At 42.3% G+C, this 27,688-nt stretch overlaps 1 protein-coding gene across 3 annotated transcripts in view; it reads right to left on the bottom strand.

Annotated features, from left to right (window-relative positions):
* Positions 1 to 27,688, bottom strand: part of MTMR4 (myotubularin related protein 4) — a 123,730-nt gene that overhangs the window by 46,884 nt on the left and 49,158 nt on the right. For all 3 annotated transcript variants that reach the window (XM_089657123.1, XM_089657116.1, XM_089657131.1), the window contains one exon: positions 27,104 to 27,190. In XM_089657123.1, the coding sequence (XP_089513249.1) occupies positions 27,104 to 27,190 (87 nt within the window). The remainder of the gene's footprint in view (positions 1 to 27,103; positions 27,191 to 27,688) is intronic.

The raw sequence follows: 27,688 nt of genomic DNA on the forward strand, positions 1-27,688 counted from the left end.
GTTTTCCTTCACTGTAAGTGTCTGGGAGGCTGTGGTTGCTGCTGCACAAAAAGCTGATCAACAACAGATCAAGAAGCTAACAGACTCCACCAATGGAAGGCTTATGACTATTATTGAAAAGATGGGTGGCTATATTGGTCACTGATTTTCTTTTTTTAAATGTCAGAAATGTTTATTTGTAAATTTTGAGTCGTTTGTTCATTATTCTTTAACCTATGAAAACAAACAAATGAGATGGGAAAATTATTGGTTATCATTTAGTTGTATAATAATTCTGTACACTACTAGTTGCCCAATAATTGTGCACACATACAGTCAGGTCCATAAATATTGGGACATCGACACAATTCTAACATTTTTGGCGCTATACACCACCACAATGGATTTGAAATGAAACCAACAAGATGTGCTTTAACTGCAGACTGTCAGCTTTGAGGGTATTTACATCCAAATCAGGTGAATGGTGTAGGAATTACAACAGTCTGCATATGTGCCTCCCACTTGTTAAGGGACCAAAAGTAATGGGACAATTGGCTTCTCAGCTGTTCCATGACCAGGTGTGTGTTATTCCCTCATTATCCCTATTACAATGAGCAGATAAAAAGGTCCAGAGTTCATTTCAAGTGTGCTATTTGCATTTGGAATCTGTTGCTGTCAACTCTCAAGATGAGATCCAAAGAGCTGTCACTATCAGTGAAGCAAGCCATTTAGGCTGAAAAAACAAACCCATCAGAGAGATAGCAAAAACATTAGGCGTGGCCAAAACAACTGTTTGGAACATTCTTAAAAAGAATGAACACACTGGTGAGCTCAGCAACACCAAAAGACCCAGAAGACCACGGAAAACAACTGTGGTGGATGACCGAAGAATTCTTTCCCTGCTGAAGAAAACACCCTTCACAACAGTTGGCCAGATCAAGAACACTCTCCAGGAGGTAGGTGTATGTGTGTCAAAGTCAACAATCAAGAGAAGACTTCACCAGAGTGAATACAGAGGGTTCACCACAAGATGTAAACCATTGGTGAGCCTCAAAAACAGGAAGGCCAGATTAGAGTTTGCCAAACGACATCTAAAAAAGCCTTCACAGTTCTGGAACAACATCCTATGGACAGATGAGACCAAGATCAACTTGTACCAGAGTGATGGGAAGAGAAGAGTATGGAGAAGGAAAGTAACTGCTCATGATCCTAAGCATACCACCTCATCAGTGAAGCATGGTGGTGGTAGTGTCATGGCGTGGGCATGTATGGATGCCAATGGAACTGGTTCTCTTGTATTTATTGATGATGTGACTGCTGACAAAAGCAGCAGGATGAATTCTGAAGTGTTTCGGGCAATATTATCTGCTCACATTCAGCCAAGAACTCATTGGACGCCGCTTCACAGTGCAGATGGACAATGACCCAAAGCATACCGCAAAAGCAACCAAAGAGTTTTTTAAGGGAAAGAAGTGGAATGTTATGCAATGGCCAAGTCAATAACCTGACCTGAATCCAATTGAGCATGCATTTCACTTGCCGAAGACAAAACTGAAAGGAAAATGCCCCAAGAACAAGCAGGAACTGAAGACAGTTGCAGTAGATGCCTGGCAGAGCATCACCAGGGATGAAACCCAGCGTCAGGTGATGTCTATGCGTTCCAGACTTCAGGCTGTAATTGACTGCAAAGGATCCCTTAACAAGTGGGAGGCACATATGCAAACTGTTGTAATTCCTACACCGTTCACCTGATTTGGATGTAAATACCCTCAAATTAAAGCTGACAGTCTGCAGTTAAAGCACATCTTGTTCGTTTCATTTCAAATCTATTGTGGTGGTGTATAGAGCCAAAAATGTTAGAATTGTGTCGATGTCCCAATAGTTATGGACCTGACTGTAGGTATTCTAAGAAAGCCAAAACCTCACTTTTATTTTCTTAAATATTCAGGTTTATTAACATTTTGGATTGTCCAAGAGCACTGTAGTTGTTCAATAATGAAATAATCCTATAAGAAAAAAAAAAAAACACAACTTGCCTAATAATTGTGCACACTTTGTACTTCAGCAAGTTATCTTCACTACGTCTACAAACCGAGCATCAGAATGGGGAAGAAAGGTGATTTAGGTGACTTTGAATGTGGCATGGTTGTTTGTGTCAGGCGGGCTGGTCTGAGTATTTCAACAAATGCTGATCTACTGCAATTTTCATGCACAACCATCTCTAGTGTTTACAAAGAATGGCCCAAAAAATTGAATTTATCCATTGAGCGGCAGTTGTGTGGAGAAAAATGTCTGGTTGATGTCAGAAGAGAATTGGCAGACTGGTTTGAGATGATAGAAAGGCAACAGTAACTCATGTCAATATGGACCAAAATATCTGAGGAATGGTTTCCAACACCTTGTATCTATGCCACAAAGAATGAATGCAGTTCTGAAGGCAAAGGGGGGGGGGGGGGAATCCAACCTGGTACTAACAAGGTGTACCTAATAAGTGTAAAGTGGCTGGTGAGTGTATATTTGGTAGCTTTAAAAATGTGCATCTGCTCTAAATACATACAGTTGTGTTCAAAATAATAGCAGTGTGTTGAAAAAAGTGAATAAAGCTCAAAATCCTTCTAATAGCTTTTATTTCCATACACAAAAAATGCATTGGGAACACTACACATTCTATTCCAAATCAAAACATGAAGAAAAATATATCAAATTTGTGTTGTTCCTCTAGAAAAAATTGAAGAAAAGTGAATATTAGACTGTTCAAAATAAATAGCAGTGCTTGTATTCTTCTTTACAAACTCAAACATTCACTATATAAACTGAAAAATGTTTGAAGATTTTGCTTTCCTTTGAATCACTTCATTAATATTTAGTTGTATAAGCACTGTTTCTGAGAACTGCTGTACATCTGTGTTGCATGGAGTCAACCAACTTCTGGCACCTGTGAACAGGTATTCCAGCCCAGGATGATTGGACTACATTCCACAGTTCTTCTCTATTTCTTGGTTTTGCCTCAGAAACTGCATTTTTGATGTCACCCCACAAGTTTTCTATTGGATTAAGATCCGGGGATTGGGCTGGCCACTCCATAACGTCAATCTTGTTGGTCTGGAACCAAGATGTTGCACGTTTACTGGTGTGTTTAGGGTCATTGTCTTGTTGGAACACACATTTCAAGGGCATTTCCTCTTCAGCATAACCTCTTCAAGTATTCTGATGTATTCAAACTGATCCATGATCCCTGGTATGTGATAAATAGGCCCAACACTGTAGTATGAGAAACATCCCCATATCATGATGCTTGCGCAACTATGCTTCACTGTCTTCACAGTGTACTGTGGCTTGAATTCAGTGTTTGGGGGTCGTCTGACAAACGGTCTCCGGCCACTAGACCCAAAAAGAACAATCTTACTTTCATCAGTCCACAAAATGTTGCGCCGTTTCTCTTTAGGACAGTCAATGTGCTCTTTGGCAAATTGTAACCTCTTCAGCACGTCTTTTTTTCAACAGTGGGACTTTGTGGGGGATTCTTACAGATAGCTTGGCTTCAAATAAGCGTCTTCTAATTGTAACAGTACTCACAGGTAACTTTAGACCTTCTTTGATCTTCCTGGAGCTGATTGTTGGCTGAGTCCTTGCCATTTTGGCTATTCTTCTATCCATTCGAATGGTAGTTTTTCGCTTTCTTCCACGTCCTTCAGGTTTTGGTTACCATTTTAAAGCATTTGCGATCATTTTAGATGAGCAGCCTATCATTTTCTGCACTTCTTTAACAAGTTGGTTGGAGAGGGGAAAACATATAATCAAGGTACACTGTTCTTAAGAACAATGTCTGGAACGACCCATTTTCCTCAGAATTTCAGAGAGAAATGCACTGTAACCAGCATGTACAACATTTGCTGTCTTCCTTCCTTCCTTAAATAAGGGCAATAATTGCCACCTGTTTTTCAAAGAATGAATGACCTCACTAATAGAACTCCACACTGCTATTATTTTGAACATGCCCCTTTCAATTAGTGATTCAATTACACAGAATTGCATGTCATGACTGTTGGGTCTGTTGGATTTCTATTACTCTACTACACCTGCTAGTAAATTATTTGCCATGTAGAAATATAATTTCTACCAAAAACAGTGATTGATCAGGTTAGTGATGTCTGACTGCTATTATTTTGAACACAACTGTATGTATAATTTAACCCATAGACAAAAGGAAATGTTGTGGTCATCATCATGTTTTTTCTTACCCTTTGTACGAAGCCCCAGCTCCTTAATTTTACAGTCCAATGCTGGAAATTTTGAGGCCAATGGATACTTTGGCAACAAGCTGTTAAATTATGGGGGATGGCCCTTCGTACCAATTTGTTCAGACGTTTGGGCCATTTATGTAGATTTGGCCTGGAACCTAGTGGGCTCCACAGGGACAAATTGATGACTATGAGGATTGCAATAATTACCTCTCGTACTTCTAGCCACCACAGGGTGCTGCTACTTCAGTAATATTTAAGTCACCTTAGCAAATTTGTAAGATTTATCAGTTTAATGTGAGGTATGCATAAACTTGGTGAAATACGATAATTAACATTGTTAAATAGTCATACCCAGAAAACCCTGTGATGGCTCTCATGTTGAACAGTAGATGCATCTCATGAACCTCTCCAAAACAGAGTTTCTTGTCTTCCCCCCCAGCCCGGACACCACCCCCCATTGACTTCTCCATCACATCCAACAACGCTACCATCAAACCCGCCCTGCAGGCCAGAGTACTTGGTGTCATTCTGGACTCCAACCTATCCTTTCAGCCCCAAGTCCAATCTTTAACAAACTTGTGCAGACTCCACCTCCGCAACATCGCCAAAATACGCGCGTTCCTAACCCCAGAAACCACTAAACAGCTCATCCACTCCCTCATCATATCACGACTCGACTACTGCAACTCCCTCCTCACTGGCCTGCCTCGCCACTGGCTGTCCCCGCTTCAGTCGATCCTGAATACGGCTGCCAGACTCATTCACCTTTCCAACCGCTCCATCTCCGCCACCCCCCTTTGCCAATCCCTCCACTGGCTTCCGATTGCGCAACGGATCAAATTCAAAATCCTAACGCTGACGTACAAAGCTGTCCACCACACTGCCCCGAACTACATCACTGACCTAATATCCAAGTACCGCCCAGCACGCACACTCCGCTCCTCACAAGACCTCCTTCTCTCTAGTTCCCTGGTCTCCTCCTCCCATGCCTGCCTCCAGGACTTCTCCAGGGTGTCACCCATCCTCTGGAACTCCCTGCCCCAACCCATCAGATTATCACCTACCCTCCTCTCCTTTAGGCGCACCCTGAAAACCCATCTCTTCAGGGAAGCCTACCCCACCCCCTGCTAACTTGCCGACCTCCTCCACTCTTCCTACCACTCCATCCCCCACAGCTATCTCCTCCTCTGCCACCATCCCCTCCCTCCTAGATTGTAAGCTCGAAAGAGCAGGTCCCTCAATCCCCTCATGTTTTGCATTGTATTGGTATTGTTCTGTCACATGTTCTGTCCCCCTCTGTAATGTACAGCGCTGAGCGAACTATTGGCGCTTTATAAATACTGTATAATAATAATAATAATAATAATCTCATGAATGTTCAACTGAATCACTGGTTATATCAATGCTCTGCTGCATCAAACTTAACTAAAATGTAACATAAGATAAAATGCAGGGACTTTACGTCACCCTGTATAATAACTGCATGTTAGAGGAAGTGTTCCGTTATCTTGAGACCTGTCATTGTTCCAGCTCCTACAGTCATGGGAAACAGAAAGCAATCAGTTGTGTTTTGTAACACATCGGAAGTACAGAAGCTCCTGTGCTGGATGAGGATTATGGAAAAACATCAATTTAATTTTACTTTGCTAAGGAAAATATTATGGTCTGTCTTCTGGCCTTATTCAAAAGAAGAAAAAAAAAAACAAAAAAAAAAAAAACACCCACAAAAAGTTATGCAACAGTGACTACATAGTGTAAAAATACAGTTTATGCCGATTACTAGTACATGCTGATGAGCGGTCATCTGTCCTGTCCCCCTTCACCTCACCAAGAGGTTTTAAAAAGCAAATATGTAAATGGTCTTGCCTTCAAAAGGGATTTGTAATTATTTATATGGTGTTGCGGTATAGGCCCTCCTGCCAGTCAGAACAGCCAAGTCCTATACAGACTGGTCTAGGACCAATTCAAATTATGACTGCACAATGAAGGAGCAACACTGATGAGATCATCACTCTGCACTGTATCAGCAGTGTCCATTTTTCGATGGACAGCACCTTTCATTGTAAATGCGCCAACTGACATGTAGAGAATTACGTGAAGCAAATACCAAGATATAAGTTATAATAGATCTGTCTAAAATAACAATTTTTAATAAATCCAGAGATAAAGTTTGGCTTCAATTTGTTATTTGTAATCAAATCTGCTAACACATTTAACACTCTCATACACCCCCCAACCCCCCCTCCCTGACAATTGCTTTCTGCTGTGTCCCGGGTCACTCCTCTAAAGTGGCGTTTCACAAATACAGGTGTGCTACTGGCTAGACCCGCAGGTGAAAACAGAGGGGAAAAAAGGCAAACAAAACTGATGTAGCCACCACATCTAATGACTGGTAAGCTACAATATATTACATTTTTGGTTTTGGATTCAATACTGCTCTAAGCAGTGATCATCAGATAGTGTCACTAATAGGCTACTCTGGGTTCATCTTGCGTTCTTAACTGTCAGGAGTTGGATAGTGTTTGGGGAAAAAATTGGCTATTATACAGTATGTGCTCACAGTTCAGCTCCAACAGAAATAAAAGAAGAGCAATAGTATGGGTTGTCTATGGAAAGGTGTTAGAAAATGCTTAACTTTTTTTTTTTTTTAATTCTTTAGTAGGTCTACACCCCAATTCTTTCTGGAGAACCCCAATTTTGGAGTGAATTGAGCTTTTCAGTATCACATGGAATATCACTAGCCTCCTGAAGGACATAGACTGGATGTCACTCCACTTCCTCCAAATAAACCTTGCCAAAACTGAGCTCCTAGGTTTTTCCCCCCAGCCTGCGCCCCCCCCCGACCTCTCCATCACGACCAACAACGCCACCATCAGCCCCACCCCGCAAGCCAGAGTACTAGGTGTCATTCTAGACTCCAATCTGTCTTTCCAGCCCCAGGTCCAATCGCTGACAAATTCATGCAGACTTCACCTCCGCAACGTCTCCAAAATACGCCCATTCCTAACCCCAGAAACTACAAAGCAATTCATTCACTCCCTTATTAGATCACGATTTGACTACTGTAACTCCCTCCTCGCCGGCCTACCTCAACACAGGCTATCCCCGCTTCAGTCTATCCTGAATTCTGCGGCCAGACTCATCCACCTTACTAACTACTCCGTATCCACCACCCCCCTCTGCCAATCCCTCCACTGGCTTCCGATTGCCCAACGCATAAAATTCAAATTATTAACATTGACGTACAAAGCTCTTCATAACACTGCCCCAAACGACATCACTGACCTGATATCCATCTACCACCCAAAACGCACTCTCCACTCCTCACAAGACCTCCTACTCTCTAGTTCCCTGTTCTCCTCCTCCCATGCCCGTCTCCAGGACTTCTCCAGGGCTTCCCCCATCCTCTGGAACTCACTACCCCAATCCATCAGATGGTCACCTACCCTCCTCACCTTTAGGCGCACCCTGAAAACCCATCTCTTCAGAGAAGCCTACCCCGCCCTCACCTAATTGCCCATCTCCTCCGCTCTTCCCACCACTCCATCCCCCACAGCTATTTCCTCCTGTACCACTCTCCCCTCACTCCTAGATTGTAAGCTCCAAGGAGCAGGGCCCTCGAACCCCTCGTGTATTGTATTGTTACTGTGCTCTCTCGTGTAAGGTCTCCCATTATAATGTACAGCGCTGAGTAAACTGTTGGTGCTATATAAATATTGTATTATAATAATAATAATAATTAGGAATCATGACCGAAGTATCACATGCAATCTCCTTTTGTGAATTGGGCCCTCAATGAGAAGACAGAGCTTTTTTTTTTTGTACAGGAATGACTTTCAGTGTCTGTACATGGGTGCAGCCGTACAAGCCTGTGCAAGTGATCTTCTTCCTATAAATGTGGGCCAGGTGTGTTTGTTATATAACTCCTATTTACACACCAACAGGATGTAACAAGGTCTTTAAATTTTATGCAGGCATATCCATTTGAACCTTGCACTGCACACTAACTAAAGATGACAGGACAGAACAAAAACAGCATGGAGCTGTACATGCCTGGCTTTGCCTTGTTATACTGGCCACATCCAGACAGATGACAAAAAGACATAAAGGACAATTGCAACCAACTGTTGACATCTTTATAGTCAATGTTTTTTATGCCTATCACCTCAAACTGTATTTTACTGATGGACTTCTCAATGCTCAAAAAGGAACTGCTTTAGCATAATACAGATACACTCTTAACCCTTTTGCTGCCAGGTCCGTACAGCTGCCCTGCAACTGTCAGCTTCCCTCTGCCTCTCCGTGCAGAGATCCACTTGCAAGAACAGACTGGCAGGTGAAAAAAATGCAGTTCAACCGCGCACATTTTTGCTGCCGCTAAACGTAAGTCTAAGGCATAAGGCGTCGGTCACACAGGGAACACTTCAGCGAAGCCATGTTTGGCTGCACAGGGATACACATACAGGGATTGCATTGTGGCAAGCTGGACCAATGAAACTATGCAATAAAGATTGAATGGAGTTCAGCTTTCAGTTAGAAAATAGACTTTCCAGATACAGATGTACTTTTTTCAGCATCCTAGCTTCTACTTCCAGTAGAAATCAAATCTACCACATTACATCTCTGCAAGGTTTTTATAGGAGGCCCTTATCTTCGTTAAGTGTTATGATAAAAAACAAAAACACACATTTCTGCATGTATATTTCCTTGTGTTTTTAGCTTTTAAAGACCCTGCAAATACAGAAAAATCATATTTTAGGTTTCATTTAGACGTGCAGTTGGAGGGCAATAAAATTTGTGGTTGAACCACATTTCTACCACCTGCCAACTGCCCTCCCCCCTTAGGCTGCAATAGGCAGCAGATATTGGTGGTTACATATCGCATTCATAAAGCTTCCTGTCCATGGAAAAGTCTACCTAACACGTAGTGACACATTCAGGCAAACAGGCAGGGAAGTGCCACAAATGCTCCGGAACTGCATGTAATGCACTCGGTTGCAGCGTATTTGTCCACATAAATGGACACACACGCACATCTAAATCTACCAGAAATCTGGCTCCATGTCCTGTTGTGGGCTGACAACACACAGTAATTTAGTGTAATGAGTGGTGTCAGCCCCGCCCAAATTTATTTTGTTAAACTACTGAAACCATCTCTATCCTGTTCTCCACAACACACAAAAAAAAGACAGTCATTCTGCAGTTCCAAGATACGAACTATGAGGGCTAATAATTAAGACGTGTGCACAATACAATGGACAGTTCTGAATATCTGACAAAAGCAAGAATTTTTTTGCACTTTTTTTTTGAACAGATGTAACAAAATGCTTCCAGTGGTAGATTTAACAGACCAAAAAAGCAAGTAAATAGGTGACATTTGTTGTTGGGTTTGCAAACAGTGCCTTGAAAAAGTATTCCTACCCCATTAAATTTTCCACATTTTGTCATGTTACAACCAAAAACGTAAAATGTATTTTCTGTGATACACCAACACAAAGTGGCACATAATTGTGACGTGGAAGGGAAATAACTGGTTTTCCAAATTTTTTTTACAAATATCTGTGGCGTGCATTTGTATTCAGCCCCCTTTACTCTGATACCCCTAACTAAAATCTAGTGGAACCAATTGCCTTCAGAAGTCACCAAATGAGTAAATAGAGTGCACCTGTGTGTAATTTAATCTCAGTATAAATACAGCTGTTCTGTGAAGCCCTCAGAAGTTTGTTAGAGAACATTCGTGAATAAACAACATCATGAAGGCCAAGGACACACCAGACAGGTCAGGGATAAAGTTGTGGAGAAGTTTAAAGCAGGGTTAGGTTATAAAAAAAAATATTCTAAGCTTTGAACATCTCAGACTACTGTTCAATCCATCATCCGTATATGGAAAGAGTATGGCACAACTGCAAACCTACCAAGACATAGCTGTCCATCTAAAAATGGACAGGCTAGGCAAGGAGAGCATTAATCAGAGAAGCAGCCAAGAGGCCCATGGTAACTGTGGAGAAGCTGCAGAGATCCACAGCTCAGGTGGGAGAATCTGTCCACAGGACAACCATTAGTCGTGCACTCCACAAATCTGGCATTTATGGAAGACTGGCAAGAAGAAATCCATTGCTGAAAGAAAGCCATAAAGAAGTCCCATTTGCTGTGTCCCCCACATAGCTTCTTGTAAACTGCAAACATGTGGAAAAATGTGCTCTGGTCAGAGGAGACCAAAATTGAACTTTTTGGCCTAAAAATGCATTTCTTCAGCAGGGATAAGAAAGCTGGTCAGAGGATGGAGCCAAATACAGGGCAATCTTAGAAGAAAACCTGTTAGAGTCTGCAAAAGACTTGAGACTGATGCAGAGGTTCACCTTCCAGCATGACAACGACGCTAAACATACAGCCAGAGCTACAATGGAATGGTTTAGATCAAAGCATATTCATGTGTTAGAATGGCCCAGTCAAAGTTCAGACCTAAATCCAACTGAGAATCTGTGGCAAGACTTGAAAATTGCTGTTCAGATGCTCTTCATCCAATCTGACAGAGCTTGAGCTATTTTGCAAAGAATGGGCACAAATGTCACCCTTTAGATGTGCAAAGCTGATAGAGACATACCCAAAGACTTTCAGCTGTAATTGCAGAGAAAGGTGGTTCTACAAAGTATTGACTCCGGGGGGCTGAATACAAATGCACGCCACACTTTTCACATATTTATTTGTAAAAAAAAAAATTTGAAAACAATTTATCATTTTCCTTCCACTTCACAATTATGTGGGGGGAGGAGGAGGAGGAGGAAGGAGGGAGGAGGAGGGAGGAGGAGGAGGAGGAGAAGGATGAAAAATAAGAGGAATTCCAGTACGGCAAAAAGTGTCCCTGCAGAGAGCTCCGCTACTTCTTTGACAGTTCCTTGACATTTACAGCGGTTGCAACATTGTATCTATTTCCAAATAAAAACATCTGTATCTTAAATGGATACAAATAGATACATTGTTGCAACCGCTATAAATGTCAAAGAACTGTCAAAGTAATAGCAGAGCTCTTTGCAGGGACACTTTTTGCCGGCTGTAGACAGGATGAAAATCGGCCGATTTTTTTTACCATTGCTGGTAATGTCGGCCGCTTGAGCGACCGATTTTTCGTTTTTTAAAAGAAAAATCGGCCGTTTTTCTCCCCGTCTATGGCCTGCATTAAGCAAGCATTTAGTTGCAGCCTTTACCTTCCTGAAGACAAAATTGGGTGGGGACTTGAGCCTGTAGTCATACCTAAGCTGAGTGCAAATGTATAACTGGTGAATTTGAATTGTTTTACAAGTTTTGTGCGCAAGTTTTTGAACGTGTATCACGCTTCAGGCAACGGTTTCTTAGGCTGGACAAGGGGAGGAGAGCAGTTCTACATACAGGAAAAAAGGTGTGCAAAAATGCACATGTCAGACATTTACAGGTGATTTCACTGTAGTCTATGGGGCACAAAAACTACCTCATTACACTCAAAACAGTTTGTGTACTTCAAGGTCAGGTGGAGAGAAATACTACAAAAGGCCCAAGCAGGGGCGTACTGACAAGTCATGGGGCCCCCGGGCAATAGGGGATCATGGGGCTCCTGTGTCCTTGCCCAAACTCAAAAAAGTCTATGAAAAAAAAGGTACCAGGGGCATCACATGGGGCCCCCTACTGACCCCGGGCCCTCGGGCAGTGCCCGAGTTTCCAAATGGTCAGTCCGCCCCTGGGCCCAAGTGTCAGTGGTTGCGAATATACCTACTAGCAGTGATATCTAATCAAGAAGTGAAAAGTAGCCACTTCTAAAAAATGTAAGGTGCAAGACCGTATTTGCTTTTCAGCAGGTCTATTTAACACATTTGTTTTCTATATAGAAAATATGACTGATAACTTTAGATAGATTTTTGCTGAAAGTGGAAATCTTCTTATGTCCAGAGATGTGTACATTACTCATAGGTGCACACTGTTCACCATTTACAAAGCCTGACATTTCACAGAGCACAAAACCTGATAAATTCATGCCGCTGAAAAATGTATGAAGTTAAATAGATGCAAAGAAGAAGGCTGCTTTGGACATGTTCCTCTAAGAAGAAAAGGCCCAAAAGATCAGCCAGCATTATGCCAAATTAATAGGTAACTTTTCGGCTTTTTAAATTGACGTTAGCAAAATGTAGCTCAAGTCGGAAAGAAAAAATAGAAATAAAATAATTGGATATATTTTCTGTACATGCAGGCATGTACTCCTAAAAAAACAGGAGTATTCAGACACTCACCAACCCTTCAAAAAAGAAGTTCGGGATAAAAAAAAAAAAAAAATCCATTTACACTCACCTAAGTGTATGCAGCATCGATTTGATGAATGATCAAAGACCGCTGATTGCTCAGTTCTCTGTCTTGAGTGAGCAGAGAGCTGATGCCAGTAACCGGTTCTCTGCTCTGCCCTTCCAGCACTCACTGGAACAATGGGCTGTGTATGGGGAGGGAGTGGCAGGGTCAGACTCTCATCGGTTCAGGGTCTGGACCAGCTGGGTGACATCAGCTGACAGCAGGCATTAGCCTACGGACAGCTGAATATGGGTCACAGAAGTACAGAATGAAGTGCCCTTCTGTGATCTCTAGAAGTAGTTCCAAAAGAGCTTAGACCCTACTTTAAGAAATCAAATTTCTTAACGGAAAATATAGCAATATTTATTTTTAACGTCTGTCACTTAGATTGTGAGATGTCTCTGCTTTCTCTGTTTGTCCACAAAAATGGGATTAAAACAGATGGTGAGGAGGCATCACATTGCTTTCTCACCCCGTCAGCAGACTGAAGTGCGTTCTGAACATGGGTAGATTTAGATATGTTCTGAAGCATGATCCATCTACTTTGCTCCATGTCCTATGTATTGGGCTGACAACACACAGCATTTTTTGTGTAATGAGTGGTGTCAACCCTGCCTAATTTTATTTCACTCAACTACTGAAACAATCTCTATCCTATTCTCCACAACAAAGAAAAACAGTCAGTCATTCCGAGGTTCTAAGATAAGAACTAGGAAGGCTTATTATTCTCCTTTAAGAAGTGTGCACAATACAAAAAAGGACAGCTCTCAAGTTCTGACACGAGCAACAAGTATTTTTTGCACTTATCATTCAGGTATCTGGGTGGATCCCAACATTAAAGTTGGGATCGCTCTAGGGTCTGGACCAACTGGGTGACATCACCGACAGCAAGCATCAGCCCATGGTCAACTGAATATGGGACACAGTAGTGCAGAACAAAGTGCACTCCTCTGATCTCTGACGGGCGCCGGACTAAGTGCAGCATTAGGTGTACAGTTTCTTAGCACGACAATTGGCAACTTACAAGAATTAAAAAAAAAAAAAAAGAGATAGGCAGGACGTGGTCCAGACTCCCAGGAACCAAAAGAAGACCAGAGGTGTCCAAGCGTTAGGGTTGTAGCTGGAGAGAGGATCCTGGAACGGCCGGCCGCTGCAGGGAACCAGCATGGAACGCAAATGGCACTGGGGTGGATGTGACGTCAGCATTGGAACGTGATGATGTTGATGGGCGGTAATGCGTTTCGAAGCGGGTCTGAGGAAGAAGCTCAGCTTTGAAACGAGTTACTGCCCATCCACGTCATCACGTTCCAACATTGACGTCCCGTCTGCCCCGGCACCATTTGCATTCCACGCTGGTTTCCTGCGGCGGCTGGCAGCTCCAGGATCCTCTCTCTAGTTACAACCCTGACACTTGGACACCTCTTGTCCTCTTTCACTTCCCGGGAGTCTGGACCACTTCATTGGTGACATGCCTATCTCTTTTTTAATTCTTGTAAGTTGCTAATTGTCATTGTGCTAATAAACTGTACACCTAATGCTGCACTTAGTCTGGCGCCCCTCTCCTTTCTTTCCTTTGCATACAGAATCCAGCTTTGCTCTGAGGGTGCTACCATTCGCCATTGTGAACATTCAGTGCCCCCCCCCCCTTTTTTTGGACTTTGTCGATGGACATTTTGGACTCTCTTGTAGCTCTAACATACCCCTCCAGCACCAAATCTGTATATATAGTATTCCTCTGATCTCTAGAAGTTGTGCCAAAAGAGCTTTGGCCCTACTTCGCCTTTAAAAAGCCAAAATTTCTTAATGGAAAATATATCCGTATTTAATATGAACCTCTGTCACTTAGATTGTGAGGAGAGGTTTCTGCTTTGTGTGTAACAGGCTCATCTGAGCTCAGATATAAACCACCAATGGGTATCATCCTATCACAGAATGTTTTGCAAGGCTTTGTATTTCAGGCATTTCTCTTGGTTCGGGACAAAGCAAACTAACAGGCCATAATAATGTATAGTTGGCAATTACTTCACAAATGTACAAGCACAGCAGAACACACTGGAGTCTATAAATAATTAATAAGAACTGGCCAAGATCAAAAATATACTCTTGGCTGGGCATGGGCTAGAAGCACTCATGTACATTAGAAACATTAAACTTCAAAACATAAATTCTTAAATGTGTCCTGCCATAAACAGCTATCAAACGCTGGGTAATGCAAATATATGAGGGCTTATAAAAACACAATGCAGCCATAGCAGCAACATATGCCATGATGCTAGGTTCTGTATAACAGGTCTTTACTGCCATTTTTCTTACGACTGCTCTGAAATTCCACCAGATTGACATTATAGTTATCCATAACTAGAATCAATGTGAGGTCGGTTTCTCCGTTGACCTACAATACATTCACCTACATTTAAAAGAGAAGTGTACATATTATACAGGTCATCCTCAAGGCAATTCCCTGAGTGCCGCCCACCTAAACCAATACTTACCTTTGTCCACATTCCAGTGCTATTCAGTGTGTGGCCCTTCGGAACCACACAGCCTTTGCTCTAAAAGAGTCTTTACTGAGCCAATTGTCATACTATGTATGCATGTAGCAACATTAATGTGGAGACAGATGTACTCTACAGGACTGCTGCAGGGCTGCACAGTGAAGGTCGCTGAATTAGGACCGTGTTCGTGATATTAAAAAGGCAAATGTAACAAAAAAAAAAAAACCAAAAACCCACACAAACATGTTATACTTACCTGCTCTGTGGATTAGTTTTGCACAGAGCAGCCCCAATCTACCTCTTCTCGGATCTCCCACCAACGCTGCTGGCCCCTCCCTCCTGCCGAGTGCTTCCACTGAATGCAGCTCGTTATGGGGACACTCAAGCAGGCTAGTTCCTAATCCTAAGCCGGTCCTCTGCATGTCCATTCACACACAGAGCCATGGTTTGGTCTTGCCCCCACCCCCCATTTGTTCAGCAGCATTGATTGTAAAGGTTCAAGGCCGTTGGCTCCTGCTGCTGTCAATCACTGTACAGCTAAACTTCACCCAAAAAAAAAAAAAAAGGGGAAGTTCCTCGTTTGCATCCTCCCCCCTTCACTGCCAGATCTGACACTTTTTGTGGGGAGCAGGTACCTGGTTTTGACAGGTACCAGCTCCCACTTCTGGTCAGATGCGCCGCGGTGATCTGAGCTGGAAGTGTAGACATTTCACAGATCCCAAAAGACTGCGGGACCAGTTACAAAGTGTGCACAGTAGAAAACGGATTGTGAACCGAAAAGCTTCACTGCCAGTATTCCGTACTTAAGATGCCGGCACCTGAACCCGAAGCAGATAGGAGAATTGGCTCGGGTGAGGACATTGCTGAATCCCTGGACAGGTAAGTGCCCTTATATTAAAAATCATCAGCTACAGTAAGCTGCTGACTTAATTCTTTCAGAGGAGCCAGGAGCTCTGCTTTAAATAATGGCCCAGGTGGACTGCATTCAGATGGGAGAGGGTATGCCTTAAAGGGCAACTTGACCCAAAAGTACAGTTTTTTAAAGAGCTTTAGGAAGCAGCTCTGATAAAGGCAAGTACAATGTCTTAATTACAATTACCTCCATAGAATCTGTCATGAGATATGGCTCATTAAATCCCAATTCTTCCTCTTCACACTTGCTGCCCATGATGCATCTGGCCTTTACACCACTTTGCAGTGCTCAGAGTAGTCAGTGACTCCCCGTGGCTTTCAATTAAAATAAGTGCACATGGACCTAAAGCATGAGCACAGCTAGAGTACTTGGGAAGCTCCAAATTCAAACAGCCATATCTTGGATGCCCGGGGTGAAAATTAATATTTTCAAAATTACAATAAATATTTCAGGACAATATTTCGTTACAAAAGAAAAACCTAGAGATTGTCAAGTACAGGGGCGGACTGACCATTCGAGCACTTGGGCACTGCCCGAGGGCCCGGGGTCAGTAGGGGGCCCCATGAAATGCCCCTGGTACCTTTTTATAGGTTTTTTTTTGAGTGTGGGCAAGGACACAGGGGCCCCATTATCCCCTATTGCCCGGGGGCCCATGAGTTGTCAGTCCGCCCCTGGTCAAGTATATATAAAAGTAACAGAAAATTAAAGATAAACATGAGTTTATGGACCAAGCTTAAGCTTCCTTTTTGTTGATAATAAAATACTAACAGTGAATTTCTAAAAGGAAAGTCTGTATCAGATCATACTTAACTAGAACGAATTATATAGATCTATTTCCTGGGGAGCCAGATGTCCCATCTTCATGAAAATGTAAAACAGCAAACTTTTTGTTTATGCAGAACACATGGCCTAGAGTGTATGCTACCAGCACATCATCCGCTCCTTCTTCAGTTTCTTTATTAGTCACAAGGATACAGCAATGGTTCAGAGCTCTACATCAGCTCCTCCATCAGGCAACAGTGACAATTAGAACGAAAGCCAATACTCCTTAGGCCTCATGAACACGAGACTTTTTTTTCTCTCTCTCCTAGAAGCCTCCTCCTGGCAGCAGCATTTTGGACAAAAAACAAAGCAAAAAAACACATTTGGTCCTTGTTAAAGTGTGTAAAGCGTTAACCTGCATCAAGCATGTGGGTGTTAACTCATTTAATTGGTTAGGCCTCTAGAGGAATACTGTTCTGTTGAGGGTGCTATGCCTCACGCCTTATCCAAAGTATATAATCTACTCATAACACCGCCTGAAGATTTTTTCCCCCACTTACCTCTTGAAGTGGGAATTAGACCTTGGGATAACCTTCTCGGAGACCTAAGAATCTAACCTTCCTATTTTCTCACTGAAATCGTCTTCATGCACGAAAATACAAGAGAACAACTTTAAGATATTGTCCTGCTGGTATAGAACCCCTATGTTCCCGTCTTTGCTGGAGATGTCAGGAGGCAGATGGAACACTCCTTCATATGTTCTGGTCATGCCCTCGGCTTGCACACTACCGGGGAGAGGTTCGCCGTATCATTCAAAAATTCATGGATTACTCCGTGCCTATAGACCCGCCATTTTCTCTTTTACATGTCACTAATTTGCCATCCAGAGCTTATAAGCGGTCAGTTGTACACCACCTGCTGAACGCAGCTAAATCTTGTATCTCTATGTTGGTGAAAGACGAAACCTCCATCTATTGGGCTTTGGCTATGTAAAAGTGGAGGAAATGAACCACATGGAAGATCACAAACATGAAGTATATTCTAAAACTTGGACTCTATGGAACTTGTTTATTTATATTCGGATGAACAAAGTCTCTCCTTGAAGTGGGGTAGAAGTAACCATCTTCTACCTGGCATTTAGTGGTTTCCCATCCCCTTTGCCACCACCCCCCCCCCCCCCCCCTTTCTCTTTACTGTGCCTAACTGTATTGCTCTCTCTTTTCTTGACTCTATGCATTTGGAACCAGAACATGTTTTTCTGTAATTGACCTGCTGATTATCTCGTTTTGATATTTTTATATTGATTGTACTTATACATTTGGGCTGCTTGCCACCTGCTGTTCAGTTGTTATAAATAAAGAATTTGAAAAAAGAATTAGGCCTCATGCACATTTTTATAGCTGCTCCTAGGGGTGTCTGGATTGGCTTCCCTGCCTCTAAACTCCCCTACATGTGAGCTTATGTGACCATGAACACAAACATTTAGAGGCATTTAGTGGCAAGGGGTTTAGAGGAAACCACAAGAACTCCTCAATAAATCTCACTGCAAGTGCGTTCAGGGGCAGCAGAGTTTTGGAAGAAAACCCCCCCCCAAAAAACGCTTGATTTGTGTAAAACACGTGTTATCACTAGGCACACATAGCACCTGAGCATTTATTTATTTCAATGGCTAGAATAAATGTATTCTGGGCAATTAAATGAATGCACAAACGCCTGATGCAACTAAAAAGGTTACACACTTTCTAAAAGTGTCCTGTGTGCATGAAGCCTTAATTTATTCTGGCCATTGAAATAATTAACGCATGTTTAGGCTCCATGCACACTAGAGAAAAAAAAAAAAAAAAAAAACTACAGTGCTCGTCAGATAAAAAAAAAATGCTGAACTTAAAAACATGCCTCTCAACTACCTAATGTGCATGGACACAGGATAACAGTTGCTTCTACAGGCAAAATGCTAAAATTCCTCTAAGAGCATCTTTTTTTTTTTTTGTAAAGCCAATGTGCAAGGAGCCTTAGATGAGTTTACGGGCAACAAGCGGTTTTGTTCTACAAAACCCCTGCTGGTCCTAGACACACTGGCAGTGGGTTTTTCTTGCCTCTAAACTATTCTGTGTATGGACACAGACTAACATGCAGTGGAATTTAGAGGCAGAGAGAAAAAAAAAAAAAAAGTCAGACGCCCCTGGGAGCAGCTGTAAAAAAGTCCAGTGTGCATGAGCCCTTAAACGGATAATAAAGCCAAAAACATTTGAATCTTAATGCATTCCTTACATTAAGGTTAAAAAAAAAAACAAACTATTTTCTAATTCTCTGTTCTCTCCCTTCTCTGTGTAAAGGGGAAGAGAGGGGAGAATAGATTTAGCGCTGTCCATGGCAGAATATCCTCTTCCCTCTTCCTCTTCACACAGGGACTTGAGCAGCAGCAGCCGCCATTGGCTCCTGTCAATAAAATGCAGTGAGGAGGCAATGGGGGGGGGCCCTCCCAAGTCCTGCTGTGTTTATGGAGCACGGCTCCATAGACACAGCTTGAGAGCAAGCACACACTGTATGCCCCCATAGCAAACAGCTTGCTTTGGGGACATGAAGAAGAGGAGGAATCAAGATCACCGGAAGAGGAACGGAGAAGAGGAGGATCGGGGACACTCTGTGCAACACCACTGCACAAAGCAGGTGAGCATAGCATGTTATTAAAAAAAAAAAAAAACTAGGGAGCTTAGTAAAACTTTAAATAGTGTCAGCACAAGTCTGATCATTGAATTAGCTCCCAGCATAGCTAGAAAACACTCAAGCAGCAGCAGCCGCCATTGGCTCCTGTCAATCAAATGCAGTGAGGAGGCAATTGGGGAGGGGGGCGCCAAGTCCCGCTGTGTGTGTTTATGGAGCACGGCTCCATAGACACAGCTTGAGAGCAAGCCCACACCGTATGCCCCCATAGCAAACAGCTTGCTATGGGGACATGAAGAAGAGGAGGAGTCAAGATCACCGGAAGAGGAACAGAGAAGAGGAGGATCGGGGACACACTGTGCAACACCACTGCACAGAACAAGCACACACCGTATGCCCCCATAGAAAACAGCTTGCTATGGGGACATGAAGAAAAGGAGGAATCAAGATCCCCGGAAGAGGAACAGAGAAGAGGAGGATCGAGGACACTCTGTGCAACACCACTGCACAGAGCAGGTGAGCATAGCATGTTTGTTATTAAAAAAAAAAAAAAAAAAAAAACACTAGGGAGTATAGTAAAACTTTAAATAGTGTCAGCACAAGTCTGTTTTCTAGCTCCCAGCATAGCTAGAAAACAGTACTCTGTGTTCTCATGCCTAGTATGGTCAGTTTTTAATAGGAAAGCAGGAACTGGCAAGAACGCCAGGGATTTCACACAAAAGGCAGCAATACAGAGAACAGGATACTTTTTCATACAAATGCATGGTACAGCAGGCACATATCAAGAATACGAAATGCTAGGGTGACATTGTTTACCTAGACCGAAAGGGAAACAAAAACCAAACAGGAATCCAAATTTAAAGAAAAAAAAAAAAAAAAAAAAAGGTGGGACAAACAGAACCCATAGTATAGAAAGGAAATGCTCCTACAAAATACTTCAGACAAAAGACACAAACAAAAGAATATATAAAATGCATACAAGATAAAAAAGAGGGGCTTCCAAGTTCATAAAATCATATCAACACGTACAGTAACACCTCCTAAACTAAGGAACAACAAACATCCCCAGAGTTTTAGGTCCAAAACTGCAAATGATGGATTTCCAAAAAGGAATGCATATGAACCATAAATGGAACTGCAATCATTTCCAGGGTAAAAACCATCGCCAGGAAGTCAACACGAACGCAGAAATACGGTGTTAGGCATGTTTGCACGGTACCATCTGTGGCATACCACTACAGCTCTCAAACTCAAGAGCAAGAGTGTATATCATCAGCACATCATCCACTCCTTAGCCCAGGTTCACATATGTGTAGGCTGGGTTTGACAGCACAATTTCAGCCCTGTCAGGTGCGACTTTGTTCAGCAGTTCAAGTGTGTTTCCAATGCAAAATTCTTAAAGTGTAGGACACTGGAAATCGCACCTGAACTGGGCTGAAAATCTTATCGGACCCAAGTGGGAAATCGCACTTCGGCCGGCCCACACATGTGAACTGGCTCCATAGAAAAGGCTGCAGGTTCACATGTCATGCGAATCAGATGCGGTTCAAAATGCATCCAATTCACATATATGTGAACCCAAAGTTTAAGTTTTAGTCACAAAGATACATACATTTTGGAACTCCTAAATCAGAGCCTTCAAAAAGGCAACAGTAACAAATGCAACAAAAGCCTGTACTCCACAAACAGTGCAAATGGCCTGGCAGACATCCCAAGAACTAAAAGATTGTCCCGATATATTAGTAATGTTATACACATATAGGAAATATTGCGGAGAGTTAAAATTACAAAAGTGTTTAGCAGAGGACCTGTTCACGCTGATGTGACCTGTGACAAGTGGGGGAGATTTACTAAAACTGGTGCAGCTGTGCATGGGAACCATTCAGTTTCCAGGTCTTACTGTCAAGGCCTAATAGAACAAGCTGAAGTTGGAAGCTGATTGGTTACTATGCACAGCTGCACCAGATTTTGAGTACACTAATTTCAGTAAATCTCCTGGTGTGTATTGCTAAGCAGTGTATTTTTGTTTTCTTGGGAGAGTGCATGTGATCAGCACAGTGCCAATCAGCACTGTCCAGCCAGAGGGTCAGGGGTCCTTTAGTCTCATAGGACACAGTGAGAGAAGAATGAAAACTCCTCCTGCAAGCTTTAACCAGTACTCTGCTGGACACTGGTAGATGTCACAAGACTGCTCTAACTGCTGATGAGAAAAGGTATTTAGCAGTTTATATCTACTAATATAATTGCATTTCCATGTTCCGTGTGCTGTGGGAGATAAAATATAATGAATGCAGGGTCCTGGGGTTTAGTAACATCTTAAATGGCCATACAATGCGGTGGGGGTACCCTCCTCTGGATTACCTGAAGGTATAGGATGGTTTATATGGGAGATTTTCTATTCGTTTGTTCTTTTCTATTGGCGGGAGCTTGATGGTCTTTTTTTCAACATGATTAATTGTGTAATCAGATCTAGAGATATAGGCAGCTGAAGCTATATGCAAATCTTGACTACTCCCTTCACTATACTTTGATCTGTAGTCGCTCCAACCAACAATATGACTTGGCAGATGAAGGACTAAACTCAAAACTTCACCTTAGTTATAATTCTGCATCCGTTGACTGTGTTGACAAATGGTATTAAGTAAAGGCAACCTCTGATTTTGTTGTTTTTTCATCATATGCCCAGATTACATAGCCAGGATTTCTGCCATGTTTACTTTAAGCACCAATGACACAAATACTAATAACAAAAACACATTCACTGCCCCAAAATGACCTTAAAAATGTCCAATAGTTATGCCTAGCTGGCTGTGATGACTAAAAGGTCAAGTTTAGAGTCAAGTAACAACAATACGTTGGGCGTATCATGTTCAGCAACACCCACTTTAAACCCCCCACCCCCAAACTTTCCTTCCCTGTGAAGACAGGTAGAGGTCCTTCTATCTGTTGCCACTGACTTTTTAAAAACAGTGTGGCTGTGCATGGCTCCACCCAAACAGGAGCATCGTTCATTCACAGAGATCTGTAAATGAACTACAAGTCCCGTCTGCCACGACTTGTAGTTTTCACTGAACTATGAATGCACTGAACAGCACCTGTTTCCTGCACTACAGTAACTGTCTGCCTCTGCGGAAGGTACAGGCAGAGAGCTGTACTGTATGTCTGCATTAGCCTCCTGACAGTGCACCTGCAATCCACAAATCATAGGTGTAAGGCTTTGCGGGCTTCAGTGTACAAAAAAAAGTGCATTTATTAACTTGCAAAATCATGTGAATTTATTTATTTTTTTACTAAAAAGGTGAACTTGGCCTTTAAAAACAGAAATGGATATTGCCACATGCTGGTAGAAAATGACCAAAAAGTGTCCATTTAAGCCTTAATTCCCAGAATAAAACTACAAGCTCTCACCTATCAATCTTTCTATCAAAGTCCAAAAAAAATTTACTGCTTACCGTTACCCTTAGCTGTTTTTCATAAGCAGACCATACATGGGTAGAATTCTGAACGATTTTTTGATCGAAAATCTAAAATGTCGTTTGTTCTGTAATTCAATAGTGCCACCAATGATTTAGAAAATGGGTCGTTTTTCACGAATTTTCCAACATGCCCGATAAACGAAATGGGGAAGAACCACGAAAATTGTCCGGTGCCATTGCCCCACAAATAGAGAGAAAAATCGGTCAATTATTCTTAGGTCCGATTTTCGAGCGAAAAATCGTTCGAAAATCGACCCATGTGGGCCAGCCTAAGGCTTCCCAAACTGAGCAATATCACTCTTGGATAACACATTGGTAAGATATTCTCATTGAAGCTTGCATAAATCTTGCCTTCTTGAGGCCAGAATAATGCTCTTTTCCTTGGTTCTGGACTCTGAAGTCACTTGTGTATTTTTCAGCCTGGAAAATCCATGGGGGGAGAGAGATTTCTCTGTCTTGGTAATGGCAATGACTGGTAGAAAGGACTGGTTGTTATCTTGGCAAGGATACCTCTAAACCCTATGAATTATTAGGACATCAGCAGCGATTCAACTTGTCAGTAACCATGCAAAATGAAAGTGTTGACTGGCGCTGGACTCTTAAGGATTCTAATTTGGCCACACAAGCCAGATTAGAGAACCAAGTACCCTGACATACTAGATTCCAGTTTCGTAAAACTAACTTAAGTATTTATCTGAGGACATTAATTTATAAAACTTAAAAGAAGAACTAGAATTACAAATATGTTTAATGTTGCGTAACTCTGCAGGTACCAAGGTGCACTTACTCCAATTCAAATCTGTTGCTTATTTTCTAAGCAGCATGGTCAGATTGGCCCAAGGCAGCCCTGACCACACGGTCTGTACACCTGCACCTACACCGTGCTCCAAATTATTATGCAAATTCTATTTAAGGGTCACAAAGATTAAATATTTTGTCTTTCAGTTTAACTCATGGATGGCATTGTGTGTCAGGGCTCTTTTGATCACTGAAAACAATCTCGGACACTTGTGATAATTAGATTGGCCGGTGAGCCCAATTTAAGGAAAAACTACTGAAGGACGGTGTTCCACATTATTAAGCAGAGCACCATTTTCAAGCAATATGGGGAAGAAAAAGGATCTCTCTGCTGCCGAAAAGAGTGAAATAGTTCAATGCCTTGGACGAGGTAGGAAAACATTAGATATTTCACAAAAACGTAAGTGTGATCATCGCACTATTAAGAGATTTGCGGCTGATTCAGAGCACAGACGGATTCATGCAGATAAAGGCACATTGAGGAAGATTTCTGCCAGATCCATGCATCGGATCAAGAGAGCAGCTGCTAAAATACCATTACATAGCAGCAAACAGATATTTGAAGCTGCTGGTGCCTCTGGAGTCCCACGGACATCAAGGTGTAGAGTCATCCAGAGTCTTGGAACTGTGCATAAACCTTCTATTCGGCCACCACTAACCAATGCTCACAAGCAGAAACAGCTGCATTGGGCAGAAAAATAAATGAAGACTAATTTTCAAACAGTCCTGTTCACCGATGAGTGCCGTGCAACCCTGGATGGTCCAGATGGATAGAGTAGTGGATGGTTGGTGGACGGCCATCCTGTTCCAACAAGGCTGCGACGTCAGCAAGGAGGTGGTGGAGTCATGTTTTGGCCGGAATCATGGGAACAGAGCTGGTCAGCCCCTTTAGGGGCCCCAAAGGTGTAATGATGACCTCTGCAAAGTATGTGGAGTTTATGACTGACCACTTTCTTCCCTGGTACAGAAGGAAGAACTATGCTTTCCGTAATAAAATCATCTTCATGCATGACAATGCATCATCTCATGCTGCAAATAATACCTCTGCATCAATGGCTGTTATGGGGATAAAAGGAGAGAAAGTCATGGTGTGGCCTCCATCCTCCCCTGACCTCAATCCTATTGAGAACCTTTGGAGCATCCTCAAGCAAAAGATCTATGAGGGTGGGAGGCAGTTTACATCCAAACAGCAGCTCTGGGAGGCTATTCTGACATCTTCCAAACAAATTCAAGCAGAAACTGTCCAAAAACTCACAAGTTCAATGGATGCAAGACTTGTGAAGCTGCTATCAAAAAGGGAGTCCTATGTTAAAATGTAACGTGACCTGTTAAAATGTTTAACAACATTTTAACTTTTTAAAAGTTTGATTGAAATAGCTTTTGATTTCAGTAAATATGCTGCAAACACAACAAATGACAATTTTCAGTTCTTTACAACCTATAAAGTGTTTTGAAACTTACTGTGCGGAATAATTTGGAACAGTGCATTGGAAGTTTGTTATGTTTAAAAAAAATACTGTTATCATTAGGAGGTTTGTTCAATACAATTTGAATTGTACTCTTAATAGTTGATAACATGAGAATTATGCTGACTGATATTTACATCAATTATTTATTTAGGTAAATGAGAAAAATATTATTTGCATAATAATTTGGAACACGGTGTACATGGCCCACTGCCTACATAACACCTGTGCATCCCCGTATGGGCAAACAGATGCTTAATTACACCCATGTGAACAAGGCCTTACTCATAATAAAAATGGACTAAATGTAGGCACGACACGAGTTACCTCTGAATCAGTGTTAAAACGTCGAGCTAACCTGTCCACACAAAGCGCTAGATCAGCAATGGGCAAACTACGGCCCGGCGGACCGTATACGGCCCGGCGGACCGTATACGGCCCGGCGGACCGTATACGGCCCGGCGGACCTTTTAATCCGGCCCGTGGATGTGGCTGTCAGGATGTGTGTAGGCGGGGCAGCGTGACGAACGTGAGGGGAGCTAGGCTCCTCTCACAGTCCGCCCTGAAGACCGGAACGGCGCGGGAACACGGCGAGAGGAACGCGCGGAGCAAAGGTAAGTGAATTGACACAGGGGGGACTTGGCTTACTACTTGGGGGGGAATAGTACTGTGGGGGATGAAATACTATATGAGGGATGAATTAATATGGGGGATGAATTACTATAGGGGGGATGAATTACTATATATGGGAAAAATTACTATATGGGGGGTGAATTACTATATGGGGGATGAATTACTATATGGGGGATGAATTAATTACTATATGGGGGATGAATTACTATATGGGGGATGAATTAATTACTATATGGGGGATGAATTAATTACTATATGGGGGATGAATTAATTACTATATGGGGGATGAATTACTATATGGGGGATGAATTACTATATGGGGGATGAATTACTATATGGGGGATGAATTACTATAGGGGGGATGAATTACTATAGGGGGGATGAATTACTATGCTTACTATGGGGGAATATTACTATACTTACTATGGATGACACATACACATCATTCATCTACTCTTGGTCCGGCTCCCGGGTCCAATATATGAACCCATTGCGGCCCTCAAGTCAAAAAGTTTGCCCACCCCTGCCCTAGATACTCCATGATGGGAAAGTCCATTGATTTTATGGTGCCATCAGTTCATGTGCTGACAAGAAGCATGATGACAAGAATAGAAAACAGATCAAAGAAATGAGTTGGCCACTGTGCTGATTCTCCTTCCAACGTCCAGTCACAGGCTGAGGGCAAGCCCAAGGCAACCTGGGCTCAGAGGAAGTGGGCTGAATGAAGCTGGACCTCAGTCAAAGGACATAAAAAAATAATTACTATGGCTGCTCTTGATTAAATGGTTGCCATTTCAGCAAAAGCTGCTTTTTATTTTATTTTTTATTGGGCTATCATTGTATTATTTATTAAAATGCATAAGTTTAAGGTGTATGTTAAATGAACAATTCCAACAAAGGAAACTAACCAGTCAGCTGCTAGTACATTTCAGCACACCCAGACCCCCTTACAGGCTCTGAATATGGAGTGTTACTTCCTTATTTATTGCTACTTTCATCTCTAGTCACAATCAAGATTTCAAGGCAGGTTTCAAAATTATTGATCTACAGTATGTGGGGAATATCTTGGGTTGGACTTTATGCACCAAAAAACTGTATTCACTGCCAGGTATCAGGAACAATCAGCAGAATCAGATGATAAATAGACTACTCTGTATAACTGGCACCTCTTTTGTGAACAGTGTTTTAGCATTTAGTGTATTGGGGTGACAACACAAAATGTGCCAACCAGTGGCTGATGAATAGAACATACTAGATACTTATGAGCAAGATAATCAGGATATGCCATTACATTCTCCTAGGCTGTATACATTAGCAAAAGTTGGAGCCAATTCTTCACATTCCAGAAATATCTCAGCTGTACCTGCAACTTGTCCTCCTCCTTCACCAGTTCCCTGGGTGGGAACAGATCCTTGGCTTGTATGTATTCCAGGCTGGGAGGCTCTTCACCCTGCAGAAAAACAAACATGAAATTAAAAAAATGCTTTCCTGAAACACAAAAAGGTCTTCTGTTGCTTCAATATACACTGCTTAAAAAAAATGAAAGGAACACTTTTAAAACACATCAGATCTCAATGGGGGAAAATATCATGCTGGATATCTAAACTGATATGGACTGGATAATGTGTTAGGAACGTAAGGATGCCCCATCGTTTAAAGGAAATGAAAATTAACCTGCAGAGGGCCAAAATTATCAACCTACAGAGGGCTGAATTCAAAGACACCCTGAAAATCAAAGTGAAAAAATGATGTAGCAGGCTAGTCCATTTTGCTGAAATATCATTGCAGCAACTCAAAATAGTACTCAATTAGTATGGCACCCATGTGCTTGTATGCATGCCTGACAACGTCGGGGCATGCACCTAATGAGATGATGGATGGTGTCCTGGGGTATTTCCTCCCAGATCACGACCAGAGCATCACTGAGCTCCTGGACAGTCTTGAGGTG

This window comes from Staurois parvus, unplaced genomic scaffold (genome assembly GCF_062004578.1).
Source record: "Staurois parvus isolate SC_StPar_1 unplaced genomic scaffold, SC_StPar_1.0 ptg000029l, whole genome shotgun sequence".
Lineage (NCBI taxonomy): Eukaryota > Metazoa > Chordata > Amphibia > Anura > Ranidae > Staurois > Staurois parvus.